This window comes from Molossus molossus, unplaced genomic scaffold, assembly GCF_014108415.1.
Source record: "Molossus molossus isolate mMolMol1 unplaced genomic scaffold, mMolMol1.p scaffold_m16_p_21, whole genome shotgun sequence".
Taxonomy (NCBI): domain Eukaryota; kingdom Metazoa; phylum Chordata; class Mammalia; order Chiroptera; family Molossidae; genus Molossus; species Molossus molossus.
In genome coordinates, this window is record NW_023425357.1 from 9206406 (window position 1) to 9231700 (window position 25295).

General features: G+C 48.0%; 1 protein-coding gene across 2 annotated transcripts; it reads left to right on the forward strand.

The window, feature by feature from the left end:
• The first annotated feature begins 6250 nt into the window (after positions 1 to 6250).
• Positions 6251 to 22082, forward strand: FBXO46 (F-box protein 46). 2 transcript variants are annotated; one of them, XM_036276045.1, is made up of 2 exons: positions 6251 to 6311; positions 19180 to 22082. In XM_036276045.1, the coding sequence occupies exon 2, from the start codon at positions 19258 to 19260 to the stop codon at positions 21073 to 21075; it is 1818 nt and encodes a 605-aa protein (XP_036131938.1). In that variant the 5' UTR covers positions 6251 to 6311; positions 19180 to 19257; the 3' UTR covers positions 21076 to 22082. The 2 variants fall into 2 exon arrangements, with proteins under 2 accessions (XP_036131938.1, XP_036131937.1); XM_036276044.1 differs by having other exon boundaries at positions 6257 to 6389.
• Positions 22083 to 25295: the final 3213 nt, after the last annotated feature.

Consider the following 25295-nt stretch of genomic DNA (forward strand, 5'->3'; position numbering starts at 1 on the left):
CAGACACTCCCTCCCAAGGCTGCCCCTTTCCTTGCTGGATGGTTTTGGTTTTAGTCAGGTTCTTTCTTCATAGTCTTTACTTTTCACCCACTTACTCCAGCTGTGCCCTGAGGGTCTGTGGGGAAAGGGTCAGCTCCAGACACGGATCCCTTTTCTGTTTTTCTAAACTGCCAATTTTATTTCTGCCTTAGGGTCTTACTATTGCCTCCAACTGAAACATTCATTTGCCCTGATTTTTGCATGGCTGGTTTCTTCTTTCCCATCACCACTGATCTTAAATGCAACTTCTTCAGCCCTGGCAGGTACTCAGTTGGTTGGAACATCATCTCAGTCAGGGAACATATCAAGGTTGCAGTTCAATCCCTTGGTCAAGCCCTAATGAGAAGCAACTGATCAATGTTTCTCCCTCTCCCTAGAAAAAAATCAATAAACATATCCTCAGGTGAGGATTAACCTATTCAAAGAGATTGACCACTCAATCGAAATAAACATTTTTTTTTTTTGTCATTTGATATATCATTTATCAGCATCCAAAATCTTATTTATTCATTATAAACTCCACAAGAAGAGGGGTTTTTGTCTTTTTAATTTATTGCTATATCCCAGGCTGACATCCATTAGGCATGGTAAGTACAGTGCCTAGGCCCATGATACTTTTAGGGGCTTATGAAAATGTTTTAATTTCTTTAAAATCAAAAGAAAAAAATGAATAAACCCAATTTGGATTATATTCATCTTCATACCAATGCTGTCGTTAACTATAACTTTTATTGTTTTTACCAGAGGAAGGGGCCCAAGAGAGCAAAATTGTGCAAGGCCCTTGAAAATAAGTCTTAATGTGACCCTGACTTTATTCCTAGTTCCTAAAATAATGCCCATCACTTAGTAGGTGCTCAATAAAAAATTGTTGAATTAATAAATACTCCTTCTGTCCTGTGATGGCCTCTTAGACTTTGAAATGACAAATAACTCTAATTCCTGGGTTTTCTCATCCCTGAGCAAATCAGCCTACACGCTGGTTGCTTTATTTTATAGGAGCTGGGAGGAGCTTTAACCAAGAGCCAGTCCAAATTTCTCATATTAGGTATGGGAAAACCAAGACCTGGTTCCTAATTTGCTCTAGCATGCACAGGAACTTGAGTTAGAGCTGCCCCAAAGTGGAACAAATCAGGGAGCACTCCCAAGAGGCAGCATAATAGTTGGCTATAAACTTCAGCTTTTAAAGCAGACAGACCTAGATTGAAATCCCAGCTCGGCCACTCACTGTGTAACTTTTGGCAACTGCTTTCATCTCTCTGAGCCTGTTTTTAACTCATAAAATGCAGGTGACTAGGAAGTTTGATATTGTCAGGAAGGTGTTTAACATAGTACCTGGAACATAGCCACTGCTCACAAAATGTTAGTTCAAGACAGAAGGTAGACAGTCATTTGTCAGAATGATGTAGGGATAAGGGATATTAGAGAATGGGATGGAGGTATTTATTGTATGACTATGATTGTTTTGGGTTGTCCAACACTCAATCCCCCCTTTTCTGGTAATAGTTTCCTTTGGGGGACCCTCCCTCCCCCTCTCTCAGACCATGTGGTTCAGAGAGGCTAACATCAACCTCCCCTTCCACTAGGGAGCACAGAAGCAAGGTCCAGCCAAACAGAGTCACACTGATTGGTTCAGGATTGGGGTCATAACCCAGGATTGGCCAATCAGAGTCAATGAATTCTAGAATGAGACTGCTGGGGTTGTCAAGTTAGCAAGATATGGATTCTGAGCTGCTGGAAGCCATCTTGCCCTCACACAAGGGAGAGCCTGCTTGAGAAGGAAGCCAACATGGACCACAGTTGAACAAAGAAAGGCAGTTTCATGGCAACACTATTTAACACCCATTTGGAACCAGCCAAGCCTGATGCCCCTGAATTTTTTGTTTAAAGGATCCAGTAAATCCCCTTTTAGGCTTAAGATGATTTCAGCTAGATTTCTGTTAATTGCAACTAAGAGTCTTTCTTTTTTTTTTTTAATCCTCACCTGAGGACATTTTTCCATTTTTTGTTCAGATAGAGTGGGAGGGAGAGAGCAGAAGAGAGAGAGAATGGGCCACATCGAGTGGCTGCCACCCACGTGACCAACCAGGGCCGGGGACAAACTGCAACCCAGGTACGCGCCCTTAGCGGGAACCGAACCCGGGTCTCTCTGGACCGCAGGCCGACGCTCTAACCACTGACCAAACAGGCCAGGGCAAGAGTCTTTCTTAATACAAGGACCCCACATCTATAAAGGGGGGAAAGAGAATGCATTGTTGGTAACCTCCAGGATTCCAGGAGGAAAGGGCAGTGGGACAGGCATTCTTTATTTTCTCAGAGTGCTCCTTCTGAGCACAGTACCTAAGTAGAGAATTTGAATAAAGTAGACGCTTATTTTTGGAGTTAATAAATGAATGAAGAGAAGAATGGTCAGAAAGGTATTGGGGGGACAGTAGGGGATACAGTGACCTCTGGCTATTTTTTCTTTAGTTATTAAAAAAAAAACACCACTTTTTGCCCAGCCAGCGTGGCTCACTGGTTAAGCATCGATCGACCCATGCACCAAGAGGTCGCCAGTTTGATTCCCGGTCAGGGCACATGCCCAGGTTGTGGGCCCAATCCCCAGTGGGGGGCATGCAGGAGGCGGCCAACCGATGTTCTCTCTCATGGATGTTTCTATCTCTCTCTCCCTCTCTAAAATAAATAAAGAAAAATTTTTTAAAAATAATAAATTTAAAAACATGTTTTTAAAATTTATTTTAGAACAAGAAGAAGAGGGAGGGAAGGAGGGAGGAAGAGAGAAAGAAACATCAATTGGCTGCAGGGACCAAGCCCAAAACCCAGGCATGTGCCCAAACTGATGACCTTCTAGTGCACAGGACAACCAACTGAGCCACACCGACCAGGGCAGGCTATTTTTTTTTTTCTTTATCCTGACTTTGGAAGGAGGGAGAAAACTGATTCAACCCTCAATATGCTGTGAAAACCCCCTTTGTAAGATTCCTAACATCTGGTAGGTGCTTGATGGATGAATAAATATGTGAATAAAAGAGAGGAAGGAAGAGCATTTAAGACACCCAGAATGCCAAAGCCTGCAAGGGCTTAGGGATGTTCTTTGCCAACCACCCCAGACTTCTCTCAGCTTGAAAATGGTGGTTATATTCCTTGTGGAGTTGTTAGGATTAAAGCATGTGATATACAAACGAAAGGCTTAGCAAAGACACTGACAAAACAAAATGCTCAGTAAACATTATTATAGTTATTATTATTTAACCAGAGTGGCTGGAGCTGTAAGGAAGATGGGGAGGGGGTTTACCTGTCACTGGAACTCAGAGAAGTGGCTTTGGGACGTTCAGGGAAACACAGATATCTGCTGGAACCCCACATCTGCAAAGAGGGAAAAGGGACATTATTAGTGACCTCTGGGATTCCTGGAGAAACGGGCGGCATGATGGGCGGCCTTCATTTTCCCCATGGTACACTTTTGAGCACTAGAGATCCCATAATGGCGTTCCCAAGCCCCACAAATATGAGCCCAGAGACCAAATTAATACCCCACAACTACACTGAAGTCCATGAATCCAAAATTGTAAATCTGGGCCTCTAAGTCATGATCCAGAGCTAAAACTAAAGAGCAAATTCCCAACCTTTTACTCCAGAATTTCAGTCTTAACAGTGAGATGTCAGACCCTGAAATGGAGACCACCAGGCCTGAAAACTGTGGCTTGAGATCTCTCAAGGCTATGACTTTAAACTCCCAAAGTGAGGACCTGGGACCCACAAAGGCGCTTTTCCAAACCTCGAAACCCTAAACTCTAATACTGGGATACCCTAGACCCCTCAACTGTCAACTTCTGATCCCCAAATATGACCCCAATCCTAATATTAAAATAACAGACCACAAACCGTAACGCGGAGAACCCAAATCCTAAAGAAATCGAAGCCCTCCAAAGCAAACCTCAGCCCTCCCAAACTGAACCTCAGATCCTAAAATAAAGACCTCGAGACTCCAAAACTGTCCCTTCAGACCCTCTTGACCCCAACCCGCAAACAGAGATGTCACATGAGCCCCACTCTGAGACAGACTCTAAAAGCGAGGCCCTTTACTCCGGGGGGCTCCCTAATTCTCAAGGCCCCAAGCTGTGACTCCAGACCCTAAATCTCATACCTTAGGTTCTACACTGAGACCCTAGACCCTAAGTCTACACGGAGGCTTCAACCCTCCCAAGTCAGACCCAGACCCTCAGAATGACACACCAGAACTCAGAACCACACTGCCAGATCCCCAAACGAGGAACTCCAGATTCCAACAGGGAAACCTCCAGTCACAAAACCCAAGACCTTCAAGGTTCCCAAACTAGTCCCGTCCAGAAACAAATCCTCAGACCCCCCAGAACCCCAAACCCTTTCAAACAGTCTTGCAGCATCTCAAACTTGAGCCTGGACCCCAAAACCTAGGCCCAGCCTCCAACCCTGACTCAGCTCTGGGGTTCCAGTCCGGCCTCACACACAACCCTGCATTGGCGGGGGGGGGGGGGGGGGCGCGCGCACGGTGGCTCCTATCTCCCTGAAGCCCCCAGAGGGAGGCCATGCCACAGTACTTCTTTGTGGACCCAGGCTCCCCTCTGGCCGGTAGTCCCGGTCGGTTCCTCACCCCAATTCCCCTCGGCCTCCAACACCCGCCTCAGAACGTGCAAAATGGCGTGAAGCACCCCCTCTGGTCTAGCGCCAGTCCCACACTTGGGAGCCGGATCAGACTGCGTCTCGTGAAGCTCCTGGAAGGCTGGCGGTGCGTGCAGGCCCTAGACCGGCCTTGGCCACCATGGTCCCATCCGGGAGGTGGAGTGGGCACGAATGCCCTGGTGCGAGGCCTGAGAAGAAGAGCAAGAGTGCGCCCCTGAGGCCAGGCCACGCCCCCACCAGTTCCCGCCAAGAATGCCGGGCGCGAGACTGCAATCGGGAAAGGGCAGGGTGCAAGTGGCCATGCGCACGCTTGGCCTCGCGCCTCCTGACACATCCTTTGCTAGAGCGCGCCAAAGTGCCGGCCAATCAGCGCTCAGTCAGCTGCCCTGCGGACCCCGCCCCGCCTGGCCACGCCCCCTGTCGGCTCCAGCTGGTCCTGGGCCCTCCGATCCTATACTAGAGGAGGCGGGGTCTCCCCAACTGCCAATCTCTCCCAAAGAGAGATTTGGCCTGTCATTCTTCAGGCCCTTCGGTGTCTCATTATCATCTTTTAAGTTTCAGCGCGCATGTCTAACGAGGGCCTACTGTTGCCAAGCGCCAGGAGGCAAGTTAGGAATTCAGTCGCGATCTTCCCAGTGCAGTCTGCAAGGCTCGCAGACCTTGAGAATCTAGTGAGGCAATACATAAAGAAAACCATTCAAAGAAGGAACCATTGGAATTGAGCCTTCGTAGATGTACGTGCCTTGATATAGCCGGCTTTCCATTCTAGAAAGCTCACTCTCATGGCCCTTGAAGAGGATGGACTGGAAAATGAACGGGGAGTAGAGGCCCTGGTGTCCAACACACTTCAGTTCCAATCACTTTCTGCTGTGTTGCCATGGAAAAGAGGCTTAATCTCTTTCTGCCTTATTTATAAATTTGGAATAAGTCTTACTAGAGTTGTTTGCAGGGTGTCTCGTATATAATCAGCATGCTATATTTACTCAACGCTTATTGACACTGTTCTGTGTGCTTGTACAAAATACACAAAGGTGCCTGTCCTAGTGGAGCCTCTATTCTAACTGATGTGGACAAGTTCCTAGTGCGCAGGCATCGTTTTCTTCTAAGGCTTAATTTTCTCATGTGTAAATTAGGAGGGGGTGGTAAGAAAACCAGGGGGGAAATGGATGGGAAAGTGTTAGAGAACATACAGGGAACTGTTAATTATGGCGTTAATTGGTTTAAGTAAATCGATAAACTTGTCCTTTTCCAATTCTCCACCTCTTACAAATGTCCCTTTGCAATTTTCTCAATTCTCTTTCCAAGGGCCCCGGGCCAAAATGGAGGAGGGTGGACTCCATGTCCCAGCGCACCTGGCGGGGGCGCTCTCTGCGCGTGCGCTGCCAAGCGCCTTCTCTGCCACCAGGGGATTAGAGTCATTCTTTTCTCCAGCCCGCCCTGTTTGCTTCCTCCACCTCCAAGCTTGACCGCGCTGCCTTCTGGGAGGTGTAGTCCGTGGCCGCCCGGACTCCAATTCCCAACGGGCTTCGGGGCGGGAACCCGGAAGGGGAGGCTGGAGAGGAGCGAGTGGGGGGAAACCCGCGTAGCTGAGGGAGCTTCGGCGCGGGGAGATGGTGAGAACCCCGAGCGGGGGCCGGAGGGCGCTTAAGAGCCGAGGCGGGGGTTCGGGACCTGGTGGTGAGAAGGAAGAGGTAGGAGCTAAAGAAAGGGCTGGACGAAGGGAAATAGCTCGGGGGAGGGGGTTGGGGGGAATGGGAGCCGGAGGGAGTAGTAAAAGAATGGGGGCTGGGGATGGGTCTTGGAGGTGGGGAGGCAGTCGAGCTTTGGCATTGATTGTAAGGGAGCTCAAAGCTGGGGAAGAGAGTCCCGAGTTGGAGAAGGGGCTAGGCGTCCAGGCAGAGGCCCTGATGGGGGCAGTTTTGAGGGTGTGAACCTGGGGGATATGGAAACGCATGGGTGGTTAGGACTAGATGAATGAGGGGGTTTGGAGGTTTCGAAGGAGAGGCCAGCTGTGGATGTGGTGGATTGGGGCCTCTGGATCGGATTGGGAACCGAGAGAGCAAGTTTAGATAGGGGGAAAGAGAAATCAATGGTAAAGTGGTGTGTGGGCTAGGCTCCAGGACTGGGGGTGGGATGGGAGCTTAAGATCAGGGGCCTGGATGTAGCGATAGTTTTCCTAGTCCAGCCAGAGACTGGACAGTCACAGAACTGTAAGATAATATGGTCAGACGGGCCATCGAGACAACCTTCTGCACTCAAACTTCTCCAGTGGGATTTAGGAAAGTGTAGTGGTTTATGTGTATGGGCAGTCCGGCATTCAGATCTTTTATTCTGCTATTCCTTGTGACTTGTGCAAATCTCCCCTCTCTGAAACTCAGTGCCCTTATCTGTATTGTGGGAACAGCTTGCCACTGAGAAGAGGGAGGTGCCATAAGATCGTTACCCTGGCTGGCAGGCAATAAAGTCCTCAGTCTCAGAGCTGTTGGTGGGAAGTTCCCCACCCCAGGAATGTGACTGGGTCACAGGTGCTAATGGATTCCCTCCTTTTCAGTCTAGCCCCAGGGGCGTTTTCTCAAAACCTGACACTGATCTGGACACACCCCAGTTCAGAATCATGCAGGGGCTCCCCACAGTCTATTACAGCTAACACTTATTGTTTAAAAAGTACCTGGCCCTGTTCTTAGCTGTTTGTGCACATTAACTCATTGAATTCTGACAACACTCCTAAGATGTAGATGCTGTTATTATTTCCATTCTACAGAAAGTCAGAGGCATAGAGAAGTTAAGCAACTTTTCCAGGGTCATCCAGCATTAAGTGGTAGACTGAGGATTCCAACCTAGGCATCGTGGCTCAGAATCTGGCTTTCACCGCTGTAATTTACTCACCTTTCTTTGTACTGAATTCAGTACAGTGCACGGATAGAGTCATGAATGGGACAGAGGCTGGAGAACTGAAGCACTCTTCAGTTTGAATTTTAGTTCTGCCATTTACTTGCTACATGACCTTGGGCAAGTCTTTCGGCCTCTCAACTACAGAATAGGATCAGTAACCCTAGGAAGGTTATAACAAAGGTTCATGCAGGTAAGCATGTAAAGTGCTTGTAGTAAGTGCTCAGTACACAAGTTGCCTTTTTTTTTTTTTTTTTTTTTTTTAATTATAATGTGAATGAAAACAGAGAAAGTGGTAGAGAGGGACCAGTGAGAGAGACATCAGCCAGGCTGCCTCGCTTCCTTTCTCTCCCAGGTCCCCCCATATCTTGACTCTTCTAGTTTCCCATCCTCTCCCTACCCCTGGGCTCCCAAGGTGACTCCCTGAGGGGGTGCTCAGAAACTCAATCTGTCCTCATTCCCATCTCTTATCCCCAGCCAAATATAAATAATTCACTTGCCTGGCCCAACTCCAGGTATTTCAATGAATAGGAAATATTTCTAACAACTGTGGGTTGTTGGTTTTTTTAACCCCCAACCTGTTGGTCATCAGTGCCTCAAGGCAATTCGGCAACTTTGTAATTCATCTTGAAACAGTTTGGTCCTGAGTTTATCACTTAAGTTCTCTGACTCTGATAGAAAAGCATTGGTGTCAGATAGGTCCAGGTTCAAATCCCCACCTCTGCTGCTATATGTCCTTGGCCAAGTTGCGTTCCCACTGTGGGCCTAATTTTTTTCATATGTAAAATAGAGCTACATTCCAACCGTGAGGCTATTGTAAGGAGTTGATGAGGTTAACATATGAAATAAGTGTGAAGTCTTTTTTTCTGTTTTTTCTTTATTGATTTGAGAGACAGAAACATTGATTAGAGAGAACATCGATTGGCCGCCTGCATGCTCCCCACTGGGGATTGGGCCCACAACCTGGGCATGTGCCCTGACCGGGAATTTAACTGGTGACCTCTTGGTGCATAGGTCGATGCTCAACCAGTGAGCCACACCAGCCAGGCAAGTGTGAAGTCTGTTAATGATTTTCATTCTTTCAAGACACATTTATTGATCATATACTCCGGAACCAGAACATCCAGGTTTGAATCCTGGCTCCGTCACCCACCAGCTGTGTGACTTTGGGCAAGTCACTTAACCTCTTTGGACCTCAATTTCCTCTTCTGGAAAATGTGGGTTTATTTCTTGAGTAGTTCATAGTGCTGATAGAGCATCTACTGTGTGTCAGGGCCTGCTCTTAGGGAGCTCGCTGTTGTCACAGTGCTGGGCCAGGTGTGCAGCTGTGGTGGCACTTGTGCTCATTTTTCAGGTTTGGGTTTCTCGCTTACTGATTCATTTTCAGCCCCTCATGGCAGCTTTGCCTACTTGTCATTGATTTCATGGATTTTTAACATTTTGTCTCCACCTCTCAATTATCTGAAATCGTATTGCTTTGGGGAAAAGTTGCCAACCCCTCGTTCATCCCTGTCCCAGTATGTCATGTCTGGGCACCCTGGGGTGATGTGACACTCCCCACACCCTCTTTTTTTTATTTGTTTATCTTAGAAAATGCTTCTGCTTTCCAAGTTATTTTGCCTTTTCTTAAAATCTTAAATGTGTTTTCAGCCTGTGTTTGTCTGAAGCTTACTCATACAAAATGATATTTTTTTTTACTTTTTGTTGTTGTTAATCTTTACCTGGGGATATTTTTTAATTGATTTTTTAAAATAGAGTAGAAGGAAAGGAGGGAGAGAAGGAGAAACATCAATGTGAGAGAGATACATTGATTAGTTGTCTTCCGCATGACACTCACCGGGGCTGGGGATCAAACCTGCAGCCCAGGTACATACCTCTGACTGGGAATTGAACCCGGGACCCTTTGGTCCAAGTGCTGGCGCCCTAACCCGAGCCAAACTGGATAGAACTTTTTTTTTTTTTTTACATTTTTGATGGTGTATTTTAGCAGCTGTGGTAAAGCCGTATTATTCCTAAATGCACAGGTTTTCTAAAAAAATCTTGGCTCATCAGTTGCTTTGTGATGCCATCCTGACACCTCAATTAAGATCATAACTTCCTATACAGGCCCCTGTGGCTCAGTTGGTTGGATCGTCGTCCAGTACACTGAAAGGTTTCGGTTTAGGATTCAGTTCCCAGACAGGGCACATACCTAAGTTTCAGGTTCAATCCTCGGTTGGAGTGCATATGGAGACACCTGATTGATGTTCACAGCAATATTTCACTTTCCCTCTCTCTCCCTTCCCTTCTCGCTAAAATCAATAAGCATAACCTCAGGTGAGGATAGATGAATAAGTAAATAAATAAATTTTAAAATATCATAATGTCCCCTTTCCTATACTCCCGATCCCTCTTACTTGCTGTGTTTGTTTCCCATAGCACTTGCCACCTTGAAACTTACTGTATATTTATTGTCCCTCTCTCTGGAACAGTGCCTGGCACACAGGAGCTGCTCTGTAAATATCTGTTCATTAATAAGTGAGATCCAATAAACTGTAACAAAGGCATGGCCATGTCTTGGCTATATTGAGGGACCAGGATCAATTTAATTTCAGAACATTAAATAAAAAGGGGAAAAGTCTTTGGCTCCGTCAGTGCTTTCCAAACTCTTAGGTAGTCTTACTTTTTCTTAATAATCCCGGTGCCTGAATAATGAGGCTCTCTTTGGTGCCTAGCTGGCACTGAACACTCTCCATGGTTGATCTCAGTGAATCATCAAGCAACCCATGAGTGAGTGCTATTATTATCTGCATTTTACAGTGGGGGAACTGAGGCATGGAGGGTTAAGCATTCTGCCTGAGGTCATGCTTCCAGAAGTGGGAGCCATGGGATGCTGGCAGGCCCTTCCTGGATTCTGTGTGCTGGGTCTCTAGATCCTGACAATTTAGATTTACATGATTCCTACTGTTAGGGAGCTAACTTACTACAAAGCAGAAAGGAAAACTTGCCAGGGAGAGAGGTCAGCAGACCCTGAGGACAAAAAGACAAGACGGGCCCTAGCCGGTTTGGCTCAGCGGTTAGGACGTTGGCCTGTGGTCCAGAGAGACCCGGGTTCAGTTCCCGCTAAGGGCATGTACCTTGGTTGCAGTTTGTCCCCGGCCCTGGTTGGGTTGTGTGGGTGGCAGCCACTCACTGTGTCCCTTTAACGTCGATGTCTCTCTCTCTCTCTCTCTCTCTCTCTCTCCCCCTCCCTTCTTCCCTCCCTCCCTCCCTCCCACTCTATCTGAACAAAAAATGGAAAAATGTCCTTGTGTGAGAATAAAAAAAAAAAAAGCAAGACGGGATATGGATGGATCAGGATTGTGGACAAAGTGATGGTGGGGTGGGTGGCAGGGTCAAGAGGGTTGGGGATAGAAGCACAATCAGGAACAAGGCCATGATGCCCTGCTGTCGATTCCTGTGTGACTGTGAGCAAGTGTATCCCTTGAGCACCTGCTCTGTGCCCAGCCCTCACCCTGGGGTGGAGGCACCCCAAAGTGGGGGAAGGGGTGTTACCTGAGTCAGCATTGGGGGAGTGGGGTCAGGCATCTTGTTTTTTTATCATTTCCTTCTTTCTTTGGTTTGCCGTTGATGTTGGTTACATCTTAAGTTGTGCACTGCTCATTAATGGTCAGCCTTTATCCTGTCTGTGTGCATTTATGGGGATCTCCCTAGACCTGCTGCACAGCTGTCCGCCCTGGCTCTCCTTTGACCTTCATCTGGGACTCCTGTTGCCTCTTTTCTGGGTTAGATATTTACTTGAGCTGATCACTTCCTTTTTCTTGGTTATTCTTTTGTTTTGGAGAAGCAAACCCTCCTATGAGCAAGAGTTCATGGATATGTATTTTTTTGTGAACTTGCACCTCTCAGGAAAGGGTTTTTTGTTTGTTTGTTTTTCCTATTTCTTTTTCTTTTTAAAAAAATCTTTATTGTTGAAAGTATTACAGATGTCTCTCCTTTTTTCCCCATTGACACCCTCCTCCTTCAGTACACTGTTGTCTGTGTTCATTGGTTGTACACATATGCATATATGTTCTTTGGTTTATCTCTTCCCACCTCCCACCCCCTTCCTTCTGAGGTTTGTCAGTCTGTTCTATACTTTTATGGAAGGGTTTTAAATAGGGGAGTGATATGGCGCAGTTCGCATTTGGAAAGCAAGTCTGGCTAGTGTGAAGGCTGGAGCAGCTGCGCCTTTGAGAAGAGGTCCCAGCCTTCCAGAAACCCACAGGGTGGAGGGGAGGTCATTGTCATTCCATAGTGCCAGGTGCTGCCAGGGAAAGCCCCAAGAGAAAGAGACACCTTCGTCCTGGGTGTAGGATTTCCACAGGTGAACATGGCTGGAACCAGCTGTGTTTTTTACAAGAGGTCCCAAACAGATGATGTCCTGAATGAGTGGCAGTGTTAGAAGTCTGTTCATTCAAACAAATATGCATTGTTTCTCAAACTTAAATGTGCATACCGCTGCCCTAGAGAGCTTGTTGAAGATCACGCTCTTATTCAGCAGAGGTAGGCTGGAGAATTTCTAACAGACACTCCCAGGAGCTGCTGCCCTGGGATCGCAGTTAGAGTAGCCAGGTGCTCAGCGCTGTTCTGGAAGCTGGGGTACAGCAGTGACAAAACTGGACAGGAATACTGATCCTGGGGGAGCTTTCATTTTAGTGAGGGGAGAGTGACAATAAACTTTATAAACAAAGTTTATAGTATATTAGATAGTAATGTGTGCTAAGGAGAAAAATAAACCGGGGAAGGGGAAGGCAAGGGTGTATGTCTGCTCGGGGGAGAGGGGGCACGCTGCAGTTTTGAATCAAGAAAGGTCTCTTAAAGGTGATTTCTTAGCCTAACCTGGAGGAGTAAGGGGATGAGGCCTGTGGGTTCCTAGGGAAGGGCATTCTGGGCAGGGGGAACAGTGCAAAGGTTCTGAGGATTGCTCAGTATACTCAGTGAGTGAAACCACTTGTGCTTCATGAACTTGTGCTCTGGAGACAGCCAAGCTCATTTGATTCAAAGCTCTGCCACAAAGCTGTGTTCAAAGCCAATTACTTAGGCATTCTGTATCTCCATTTCCTAACCTTTGATATGTGATTAAAAATAGTGAGATATGAGAATTGAATGAGTTCATATTTATAGAGCACTTAGAGCAAAGCCTGGCTCACAGTGAGTGCTCAAGTGATAGCTGCTGTTGTGATCGTCATTTTCTCTCTAATATATTCATGTTTGTCATGATTGTTTATTTGGATGTCTGCCCCCTTTCCCATGAGCTCTTCCTGGTGAGCTCAGTGTCATCTCTGTGTCCTGAGTGCCCAACCCAGGGCCAGCATGCTGGAGGACCTCTGCATGTCAGAGTAGGGGTGTAAAATGTCAATTTTCTAATTGTTGGGGTCATCCCATCAAGGGTGTTTATTGTGTAGTTCGGGTCCTTACTAATTTTATCTTTTCAACCGATCTATATGGAGAGATATGTTAAGGTTTCTCATTACAATTGTAGATGTGCCAAACTCTGTCATCTTGTTTTTTGCTGTATATGTTTTGAGTAGTAGTAGTATTTTACAATTAAACTTTTATTGAAGACTATCCAGTGGTGAGAATACCTTGTGCATTATATTATGTTTTAGACATTCAATAAAGAATTCATTAAGACTGATTTTTACAGTGCATTAATCAAAACAGCCTTAAATAGTGTTAAAACCGTATTCTAGCACCTGTTCTGAGTTTTTAATTTAGACTGCCAACCATCTATTTTTCTCTTATTTTACCATCAAGAAATTAAGCTACATAGCTTTTTTTAAAAATCAAGACTATTTGTTTCCATTCTGACGCCAAATTATGACATGATACTTATTTACTTTAAGTTTCTACCTTAGGAGCCCTTATGTTGAGAACATTTTTGTATAATGGGCCAGTTTATACAAATCTTTGTCCCCAAATAATACCTTTTGCTTGTCAATTTTTTCTTTTTAAGTGGTAATGTCACTCTACTTGTCTCTTGGTTCATGTTTGCTTGGTCAGTGTTTTTCCATCTTTTTACTTTCAATCTTTCTGTGTTGTGTTTTATAATAAGTGGATCTTTGTGGAGCATTTTCTGAAAGCTGACCTAACGTAGGGCCTTGTCCTGGGCTCAGTGTGTGAGGAGTTAGAAAATTCTGGCCCAGTGACCCCCTCCAGCTAGGATGCAAACAAACCTGGGTGTGAAACAGAGTTTACACTGCCAAGGCCTCATGAAGTAAGGACATGGAGTGGAGCTGCAGGGAAGGGAGCTTTGATCCATCTGATCCCATGCTGGGCAGTGCTGCTGAGGACACAATGATGACCATGACAGCTCTGGCCCTTTCTCCCCTCCCCCAGGGGGGTTACAGTCCAGTGGAGGAGACTGCTCTGTCTTTAGGCAGCGATGACCCAGAGTGGGCAGGGCTGGGAGGAGGGAACCCAAAGGTCCTAGTCTGGGCAGGTGGGAAGTTTCTAGGAAGAGAGCTCAGGGAAGGCTTCTCTGTTAAAGTTATATTTGAGCAAAGACTGGAATGAAATAAGGAACTCGCCCTGGCCGGTTTGGCTCAGCGGTTAGAGCGGTGGCCTGCGGTCCGGAGAGACCTGGGTTCGGTTCTCGCTAAGGGCACGTACTTCGGTTGCAGTTTGTCCCTGGCCCTGGTTGGTCGTGCGGGTGGCAGCCACTCGATGTGTCCCTTTCCCGTTGATGTTTCTCTCTCCCTCTCTCTCCCTCCCACTCTATCTGTAAAAAAAAAAAAAAAAAAGATGAAATAAGGAACTCAACTATGTGGAGATTTGGGGGAAAAGCAGTCTAGTTAGTCCAGCCGGTGTGGCTCAGTGGTTGAGCGCTGACCCATGCAGCAAGAGGTCGCATGTTCGATTTCTGGTCAGGACACATGCCCAGGTTGTGGGCCCCATCCCCAGTGGGGGACATGCAGGAGGTGGCCAGTTGATGTTCTCTTTCATTGATGTTTCTATTTCTCTCTCCCTTCCTCTCTCTCTCAAATCAATAAAGGGGAATTTTTTTTTTTTTTTTTTAAAGCAGTCTAGTTAGCTGGAACAGCAAATGTAAAGACCATAGAAGGAAAGAGCTAGGTGACTCTGAGGAATAGATAGCAAGGCCAGGGTGGGAACCCAAAGGTGGAGCCTGACCCAGCCTGAGGGGTTAGCTTCTTTCTTGGATGAGGGGATGGCTGAGCTAAGACCCCGGCAAATATATAGTGAAACAATAGAGCACAGTAATCTAGAGTCAGAGTCCCTGGGTTCACATCCCTGCTTCAGTCACACCAGTTCTGTGTGACCTTGGGCTGGTTAGTCAATCTGTCCTGCCTCGGTTTCTTCATGTAGTGTAGAAGATAATAGCTCCTACTGAGCATCAGAAAAGGTTGATTATTCTGTCTACTCTCTATACCAGATTAGGAGCTCCCCTGGGTCCACCGGGGTTGTGGTGGCATAGGGAGGGATGAGGCTGGATTGGTGCGGTACCTGGGCTTTTTCCCAAGGGCACTGGGGAGTCTTGGCATGTTTTGAAATGGGTAGGGGCAGGGGCCCGTTGTACGAGAAGACCCTCTAGCCGTGATGTGTGGGATGGCTGGAAGCAGGTAAGGCTGCAGCAGTGTAGTGGGGGAGTAAGTGATGCTTGGACAGGCTCTGCAGTGGAGGCACCTTTGGGTACCTTCAGTCAACCTAGCACTGAAAGGATCTATACGAACTTTGTTCAATAGAAAAATAATATGAGCCGTGTGTGTAATTTAAAATCTAGTAGTCGCATGAAAAAGGTCAAAAGAGATTGTTAATTCTAAGTATTTTATTTAACTAAATTATGTTATCATTTTAACAGGTAATCAGTATTTAAAAGTCTTTATTGAGTTGTTTAATATTCCTTTCTCGTACTAAGTCTGAGTCAGATTTGAGGTACCTAGTTGGAAAAGCTGGATGGAGGCAACACGGGCTGAGCCTTGAATGCCAGGCTCAGGGGTTTAGACTCAGTGTGCACGGTAGTCGTCGAAGAGTTCTGCTATTTGGTTTTCAGAGTGAGGTGATCCCGCTGTCCCATCTCCCCTACAGGTACTCTCAGCCCCCGAGGGTTCCCAACCAAAGCTGGGCACTCTCGGATCTTTCTGCTTGCTTCCTTCTGCTCTGGAGTCTCAATCCCAGAGCGGCTTGGCCCTTTAAATCTCAACTGTCAATCAGAGCTCCTGTTTAGAGGGAACGTCCTGTAAGAAACCTCTCCTTGAATGCGGTGGCCTCTGTCCTGGCCTTGTTCCGCCGTTTAGCAGGAAGTTGGGAATTGTTCCACGTTCTCTTACATACCGCTGTTTCCACACCTCCTTCGTCACCTCTTGCCTACTCCTCCTTTCGAAGTTGGGCCCCTTGGCCAAGGCCTTCCTTATATGGGCACGGCCCCGAACGGCAGCCGCTCATTGGTCGGGGGCGTCACGCGCGATTTTGTCAACAAAGGGGCGGAGAGAAACTAGTCGTGTTCCCGCAAGCGCGATAGCCAGAGGGAAGGAGTGAGTGGGCGGGCCCGCCTTCCTCTTGTGCGCACGCGTGTGGATCTCCACCTTCTCCCGCCGCAGGGGGCGGGGCTCACGGGTGAGGGTGCCTTGGGGGCGTGTCTAGCTTTTGAGGGTCGTTTCGGGGCTGGCGAATTGGGTGGGGGGCATGTACAAAATTGGGGGATTCCCTTTGCATTGAAGCGATATTTTGGGTCTTGGGCAAGTGTCTGCGTGGATTTGGGAAATACTTGGGGTTCCCTTGAGCTTAGGGGGCGCCTTGGGTTTCTTTTGTAATGTGGTAGGTTCGGTGTGTTGTAGGAGTCTCCTTTGTGATTTGGGATGTTTAGTGGGTATATGATTTGATGAGCTCACAGAGACTTAGAAGCAAACTAAAGAAAACAGGAGTTCCAATTCTATAGCAAGAATGCCTGGGCTTTTGCCTGTCTTCCTTCTTCCTGCCTATCAGACTTCAGACTTGGGGTTTAACCTTTCAGTGCCTCATCTGGACAGAGACTAACTCACTGCCTGCTTTATAGGGACACCGAGGATTAGCAGGAATTGTTAGAACAGTAAGTAGCTAATTAGCTTGCAGTCAATCTACGATGAGCACATGTCTGCTATTAAGACATTTGTAGGACTTCTGTAGGAGTATTTGGGGGTTTCTTTTTTTTTTTTTTTTGGTACGTGCCCCTAGCAGGAACCGATCCCAGGACTCTCTGGTCCGCAGGCCGTTGCTCCAACCACTGAGCAAAACTGGCCAGGGCATGGGGGTTTCTTTTTTTTATCCTCACCTGAGGACATTTTTCCTTTTTGAGAGAGAAACATCAGTGTGAAAGGTCACATTGAGTGGCTGCCACCCACACGACCCAAGCAGGGCTGGGGACAAACTGCAACCGAGGTACATGCCCTTAGCGGGAACCGAACCCTGGTCTCTCAGGACCGCAGGCCGACACTCTGACTGCTAAGCCAAACTGGCCAGGGAATGGGGGTTTCTTTTGATTGAGAAATAATATGGTTTGGAATTAGTTTTATGTATTAGGGAGTTTTATGTTTTAGTGAATTCTTTGCGATTGCCGGGGGTGGGGGGGGGGTTCTTCTGTGTAATTAGGAAATACAAGTGGAGTTTTAGAAAGTGTTTGAGCCTGTCCAGTGTGGCTCAGTGGTTGAGCATCGACTGGTGCACCAAGAGACCGCTGGTTCGATTCCCAGTCAGGGCACATGCCCAGGTTGTGGGCCCAATCCCCAGTGGAGGGTATGTAGGAGGTGTCCAATCCATGTTCTCTCTCATCGATGATTCTCTCTCTCTTCCTCTCCCTTCCTCTCTCTCTAAAAATCAATAAAGAAAAATTTTTTTAAAAAAGATGTTTGACATGAATATAGGATTTCAGAAAACTGGTCTTTTGGGGCATCTGTGAGTTTGGGAAATTGCTGTGAATGTTGGAGTTTTTGGTAGGCTTGGAATTTGTGAGAAGTTCCTTGAGATTGGGACCTTCTGTGCTGGCGGGGATATTTATAGGTTTGGAAGTTTAAAGTAGAATTTGGAAGGGTCTGGATATTTTGGGAGACATTGATATTCTGGAGATGAAGATAGGAACTGATTGGAGGATTTCAGCACACACCCTGAAGTAGGAGAGGGATAGCATCTATAGAAAAGGCCTCTACCGTGTTAATGTCCATTCCTGGGCATTTAGATGTATTGGTGGTTAGTAAATTTAGGCATTTATAGGTTTTAGGGGCTGTATGGGATTATTTTTGTTTTTTAAGTAAGGAACTGGAATTTCATCAGGGGCTGTATTTTAGTGGTAGGTGGGGTTAAGGAATAATGGGGTAAGGAGTTTTAGAATTGGGACCCTGTGACTGGTGTCTGTGGGTGTTCGGAGGCTGTCGATTTTTATGGTGTCTACAGGACCGTGAAATGGTGTGGTTTCAGTGGTGTTTGTGGAATTGCCTGTATTTAGAAGGACAGTCTGTACTTCAAGGGTCAGCAGACTTTTTCCATTAAGGGCCAGATAATGAGTGTTGTAGGCTTTGTGAGGCTATATTGTTCTCTGTTGCAACTATTCAACTCTGCCATTGTAGCATGAAAGAAGCCATAAACAAAAAAACATGTTTCAATTAAACTTTATTTGCAAGGACGGGCTGTAGGTCAGACTTGACCCAATGGCCATAGTTTGCTGACTTCTGGTCTATAGCCATGGTAGGTTTGAGGTTTGGAGGGTATTTTGGCTTCACAATGTCTGGAGGCAGATGGGCCAGGGAACAGTTGAGACTGAGGGATATGCCACCTACTGGTCCTGCAGTGGAAAGTGGTCATGTCTGACTCATAAGCAGAATTGCCTCCAGATTAGGTCACGCACACAAAATTGTTGCAAAAATAAAATGGTCATCATTAAGAGAGCCTGAATTGAAAAGTCCAAAAAGCAAGTTTGAGGGCCTGGTCTTGCGCTGTGTAACCCTTCCCCACTCTAAGCCTCAGTTTATCTCTGTGCAACTTGGAGAGGAAGCTTAACTGGCCTTCTTATCTCAGGGGTCTGTGGATGTGCTTAAGGGAACTACCTGCACAGTGTTGTGCAAGTGTATGCATTTTTCTGGGGGAGGATACACAGATCTAAGTAATCCTTAAAGAGCCCCACGAGCTGAATAAAGCAAGGAGCTAATTTCTTAAGGGCCTGTCTGGCTCTGGCCTCAGATTTTCTTTCCCTGCCCAGCCCACCTCGTTCTTTCTGTGGGCAGGGCTGGGAATTCTTGGCTTTTCAGGAACTGGCTACTGCTTGAGCAAATAGAAAAAGGAGGAGCTGTCTGTCAGTTGGTGTTTTCACTGAAGTTTAAGGGTTATGACAGCAGGAGGTCTCTGGATTGTCATTGAAGGCAGTGCGCAGTGGAGTATGACCTGTAGGGTAGGAGCAAGCTGCCAGCTCAGTTCACACTCTGGGTGTTAAAAGAGCAGGTCCCATTCCCTCTGCAGCTCTCCATTTGCTCAGCTATCCAGTGGGGCAGGATTAGAGTTCTTGGTGGTCTAATTTGGTCAGTTTCATCAGGAGAGGTGGGAGGGCAGGCTCCACCAGCTCCCCAACCTCCTCTTTTCTGTCTGCAGGTGGCTTGTGGAGTTCCCTACCATCATCCGGGTCCTGAGATGCAGTGATCCCCTGCTTATCTGCCACCATTCTCCAGAATGGACCGTGGAGGCCTCCTGCCCTTCCAGCTATGGTGCCCCCGGCCCTTTGGCACCTACTCACAGAACCAGCCGCGTCCACCTTCCGGAGCCCTCAAGCCATCAGCCTGTCCTGAGTCGGGCAGCAGGGCTGAGCCAGACCACGGGCCTGCCCACTCAGAGAACACACCACCCACCTTGGCCACAGAGGCTCCCACCTCCCAGCCTGCCCCGCTCCTCTCAGCAGCAGCTGCTGGTGATGAGGGTCGCGTCCTGCTGGACACGTGGTATGTTATCAAGCCCGGGAATACAAAGGAAAAGGTGGCCTTCTTTGTGGCCCACCAGTGTGGTGGCGGCAGCCGGGCCAGCTCCATGAAGGTCAAGGGGCATTGGGGCAGTGACAGCTCCAAGGCCAAGCGGAGGAGGCGCTGTCTTGAGCTTACTAAAGCTCCACCGGACCCAGGGGGCCAAGAGGGGACCCCTGCTGCTCAGGGGACCCCAGCCTCAGCCACTGAGGATGTGGACCTGCTCTCTGTGGCCGAGATGGTGGCCCTGGTGGAACAGCGGGCCGCCTTGGCCCTGCAGAACTATCCACACCCTGGCACCCCAGCACCTGTGGTCTTTGTGTCAGCAGAACAGGGTGGGCCTGCCAAGGGGCTGGGGTCTGAACGGCGGTCTGGTGGTGGGGACTGCAGCCGTGTGGCTGAGGCAGTGGCTCATTTTGAGGCCCAGCGAGACAACCCTCCAGCCAAGGGCCTCCGCAAGGAGGAGCGGCCTGGTCCAGGCCCTGGGGAGGTACGCATCGCCTTCCGTATCTCCAACGGCCGAGAGCCCCGTGCACCAGATGGCAGCCTGCCCAACGGGAGTGGGGGTCGGCCGGGCTGTGCCTACCCGGGCAGCCCAGGACCTGGGGCCCGAGCCAAGGACAAGATCACCTGTGACCTGTACCAGCTCATTAGCCCCTCTCGGGACGCCCTCCCCAGCAATGTGGAGTTCCTTCTAGCCAGGGCGGACGAAGCCAGCGAGGGGGAGACCCCAGCCCCTGCCAGGCCGGAGGATACTCCTCCAGCTCCCCCTCCACCCCCTGCCCGGGACTGCGGAGCATCCGGCTTCCACGTGGATGTGGTGGTGACAGGTGTGGTGGACGAATGCATCTTCTTTGGCAAGGACGGTACCAAGAATGTGAAGGAGGAGACAGTCTGTCTGACAGTCAGTCCTGAGGAGCCACCCCCACCTGGCCAGCTTTTCTTTCTCCAGTCCCGTGGGCCCGACGGGCCTCCAGAGCCACCACCAGCCGACTCTCCGGCTACTGCACCAGGTCCGGACGATACTGAGGGTACGGCAGACACCTCCCTGTGCCGCCTGTACCGGCATGTGTCACACGACTTCCTGGAAATCCGCTTCAAGATCCAGAGGCTGCTGGAGCCGAGACAGTACATGCTGCTGCTTCCCGAGCATGTGCTGGTCAAGATCTTCAGCTTCCTGCCTACCCGGGCCCTGGCGGCTCTCAAGTGCACCTGCCACCACTTCAAGGGCATCATTGAGGCGTTTGGCGTGCGGGCCACAGACTCGCGCTGGAGCCGAGACCCACTCTACCGCGATGACCCTTGCAAGCAGTGTCGCAAGAGATACGAGAAGGGCGATGTGTCGCTCTGCCGCTGGCACCCTAAGCCCTACCACCATGACCTGCCTTACGGACGTTCCTACTGGATGTGCTGCCGCCGAGCCGATCGCGAGACGCCTGGCTGCCGCCTGGGTCTGCACGATAACAACTGGGTGCTGCCCTGCAACGGGCCTGGGGGGGGAGGCGGCCGGGCTGGCCGGGAGGAGGGGAGGTGAAGCCGGGGGAGGGGGGGGAGAGCCCACCGTGCCCACCCCCTCCCCGTGGGAGCCCAGGACCAGGACTGGGTCACCAGCCCATACCCCCAGCCCAAACAGCTTCATCCCTCTCCAGACTGAGCCGGGGTTCAGGGGGATGACCTGAGAGCACTCTGATCGACTGACCCCTATTGGTTTTCTACTCTTCAGACCCAGGGCCAGGGCCCCTTGAAGAGGGTGTTTTTTACTAGCATCTCAAGTTTCTTCTCCATTCAGCCCTAGCACCCTTCCTGCCACTCTCTACACCCCAGGGACCCACCAGCAGGGAGCAGACGGCAGCTAATTTTGGTACTACTTAACGGTTCCCCCATCCTGGCCCTCCCTCCCCCAGTTCTCCGTCTCTGGGGCTGTGTTCTCTCTCCCAGGAAGCTGCAGCACCCAAGGCTGGTACATTTCCTAACCTACAGTGCCAGGGCTCACCTCTTCAGGAATTGGGGGGGCCATTCCATCACAGATCAAATTGGGTGTTTCATGGCAGACTGCCATTTCTAGATGTTTTCCCCATTAAAACAATAAAAAAAAAAAATTACTGTTTTCTCCTTAACCTCAAGCTACCAGTCTCTCCACTTCCCTCAAAGGGAAAAAGGGGAAAAAAATTGAACTATAAAAATTTCCCTCCTCCCATTATTTAAGCTATCGCCATCACCACGGCTCAAAAAAAAAAAAAAAGCTGTGAAGCCCTCTGCCTCGCTCTTGACAGCGTGGGGGGCCGGTGGGCAGGGACTGCGGGTTTGATTTTCTGGGTTTTTCCTTCGGCTCTGAGTCATGTATGTTTCTTTAGAAGAAGACTTTGATTAACTGAGACCTTGATTTTTCAGGCAATTTGGTCTGGGGTGTTTTTGTTTGTTCTGTTTGGGGGTTTTTTGTTGTTGTTCTTGGTTTTTCATCCCTGTGGTTCTGGAAGCCTGTAGCGTGTGGCATCTGACCAGTTTTGAATTGGTCCTTTCTATAAAATCCGTATTTATAAGGCTGGGCCCAGACTGGTTTCTATGTTGTTCAGGGAGGGGAATTGGGAGAGAAGGGAGTCATGCGTCTGCGCATGGTGAGATGGAAAAAGCTGAGCGAAAAGGATCCTTTGCCAAGTCCCTTAGCATGAAAGTATTTTTGACTCATCTGTGTCAGTTTGGACTCAAATTTCAAAATGGTAGTAGTTTAAATGAGATAGTTTTTATTTCTTTAGAAATCCAGTGTCGGGCAGGTATGGTGGCCCTGATCAGGAACCCAAGCTCCTTCTAGCACACTACTCCATCATTCTTGGCCTGTGGCCCTCATCCCCACGGTTCAAAATGACTGCTAGAACTCCAGACATCACCATTTTGCAGGAAGTGAAACCCCCTTCCTCCCAGGACAGCAGGTCCTCAAATAATATCATTTCATTCAGTACTTCATTATAATGTTGATAAGATGCCATAGGAACTTAACTCTTGTTTATATCAATTAGCCTATAGTAAAATTGTTTTTGTTATACGTCATTTCGTTTAAAGTTGCGGGACCTATTGACAACGTTAAGTGAGGACTTACTACAATTCTATATGCTGCTCACTGGTCAGAACTTAGCCAAATGGAAGGCCTGCAGAGAAGACTGGAAACGCAGTCTTTCAGCTAGGTGCATTATGCCCTCCAAAATCTTTTACTAAAGATCCCTGTAGTGAAATGGCCACTTGACTATTTACTAAATAAAAAGGGAGTAAGACATTTTAAAAAGTCAAGTATAAAAGAACAGGGAAAATGGATTTTAAGAGGTAGCTAACATTCTTTGAAATTCTTATCAGGGGATCAAAATTTACAGAGACTAGGAATATCATAGTAGTTATTCAGTGCTTAGATTTTAGAATAAGAGAGACCTGGGTTTGAATCTTGGTTTTGTGGGACTTTAGTTTTCTGTAAGGACCAGATTATTTGGACTATCCGGCTGAAAGCAGGAAGTAAAAAAGCGTAAAAGCATCAAATAGCCAATAAAATACAGTTAAGGATGTACTAAGCCGAAAATTTAAGGGAAGGGTACCTGGAGCCCTGAAGGTACATGAGGGCATTTGTTGATGTGGACAAACTTGAGTTTCCTATTTGTAGCCTTATTGGCGCAGGCAGAAGTTAAGGCTAAAGCCTGCCTAAGGTGAGAAATCTAATAGGAGCTGGCATCCCACTAAACCACAGGCCGAGGTAAGGATGACCCAGAAGATTGTGATATTCTAACCACTGAGGTGGGGCACAGGACTAAGGAAAGAAAAAAGTGGACCTGAAAAATGAGTGGTCACAGGCTGGCTCTGGCTCAGGTTTGCAGCCCAGTTTGCATCAGCAGTGTGTCCCAGGGTACTTCTAGCTGAGAAACGGACACAAATCCTCTGGTGCAAGGAACTGTCACCTAGAGTCCCCACAAATAATTTTTAGACAATGCATGGTACCGTCAAGTAACCAAATACACATGGAAATAAACCAGCATGAGCAAGAACCAGCAGAAACAGCAAGAACAGGCTTCAGGTGGTGAAACTGTCGGTCACAGATTAGAATACAACAAGATCTTGCAAATACCTGCAGGGAACTTGGAACTAAGTAATGGCCTAGCGGATATGAAGGGGAAAAGCCCACAAACAATAACCAAAAGTAAAAACTCAGTGGCTGGGCTAAACAGCAAATCAGACACAACTGAAGATTTAATGAACCAGAGAGAAGTCCTTAAAGTAGCAGAGAAAAAAAAAAAACTATGAAAGAAAGGTTATAGAGGATAGAGTGAGAAAGTCTAATATTTAATTGGCATTCTAGAATCAGAAGAGAGTGTAGTGCAAAAATATTTAAAGACAATGGTTCCTTTACTAAAAGATCAATAAGTCCAATGAATCACAAGCAGGATGAATAAAAAGAAATGTACCTGCCCTGGCCGGTTTGGTTCTGCCTGCAGACCAGAGACTCCTGGGTTCAGTTCCCGCTAAGGGCACATACCTCAGTTGCAGTTTGTCCCCACCCCAATGGGATTGTGTGGGTGGCAACCACTCAATGTGTGCTCTCACGATGTTTCTCTCTGCCTCCCTCCCTCCCACTCCCCTTCCTGCTCTATCTAAAGATAAATGCAAGAAAAAAGAAAAATGTACCTCTAGACACACTGCATATGTGATCTTTGGCAATGGATTTCTCTGAAGCTCAGGTTCTGAATCTGAAAAGTGAGAATACAGCCCTGGCCGGTTTGGTTCAGTGATAAGAGCCTTGGTATATACACAGAAGGGTAGTTAGTGGGTTCAATTCCCAGTCAAGGGCACATTTTTCTCCCTCCGCCCCTCCCTCCCTTCCTTCCACTCTGTCTCAGAATCAATGGGAAAAAATATCCTCAGGTGAGGATTAACAAAAAATGGAAAGGTGAGAGTACTGATGATTCCTCAAGATTACCTAGAATGCTCAACAATTGTGCTTACTAAATACCCCTGCTGGCCCCTTCATAGCATGAGCTGGGGACCCCAAATTGGAGGGACGAATGGAGCTGGGGAAAGCACCCTTGCCAAGCAGCAGCAGCAGCAGCCTCATTTATAAAATGGAGCTCACAATCCGTGCCCCAGATTCACGCAAAAACTATGCATCAGGCCCCTTGCCCAGTGCCTGGCAAGTGGTACACTCAACCAAGATGTCTCGCAGGGAGAGGGCTGGGATGTAACCGAACACTGCTTCCCCTCTCTAACATGGAGATGATGTCTCTGCTTCTGGAGAGCTGTGAGGCTCAGGAGATACGGTGCACTTTTAAGTGCTGGGCACCATGCCTGCCAAACCAGAAAAGAACAAACGAATCTCCCTGTGGTCTGAGACCCTCTGGCTGATGTTTGTCAATTTCCCTTTCTGAACTCTGGACTTCTGCCAATTCCACCTCTAAGAGGTCCTTAGTCTGTTCCCCGCCACACACACACCAACCCCACTCTAACTTGCACCCAATTGAAAGCCTCAGGAGGAACTACTTTTTGTTAATAATCTGTTGGTCCCACACAGGTTACTTTTGGAAGGGAGGTAGGACACAGGCTTAGGAGCACAGCCTGTGAGAATCTGGGCTCTGTAAACAGCTGATTCATGAATCTCAGACCCAACCCCCTCATCTGCAAAAGAACCAACACTGCCTAACTCAGGATTGGGGGACACAGAGAAGGCACACACAAAGAGCTCATGGTGCCTGGCTGATAGTAGGTGCTCAAGGCCAGCTACTGTGG

Excerpts from the sequence above, each read along its gene's own strand:
- FBXO46 (XM_036276045.1), top strand. The coding sequence starts at position 19,258 with ATGGACCGTGGAGGCCTCCTGCCCTTCCAGCTATGGTGCCCCCGGCCC.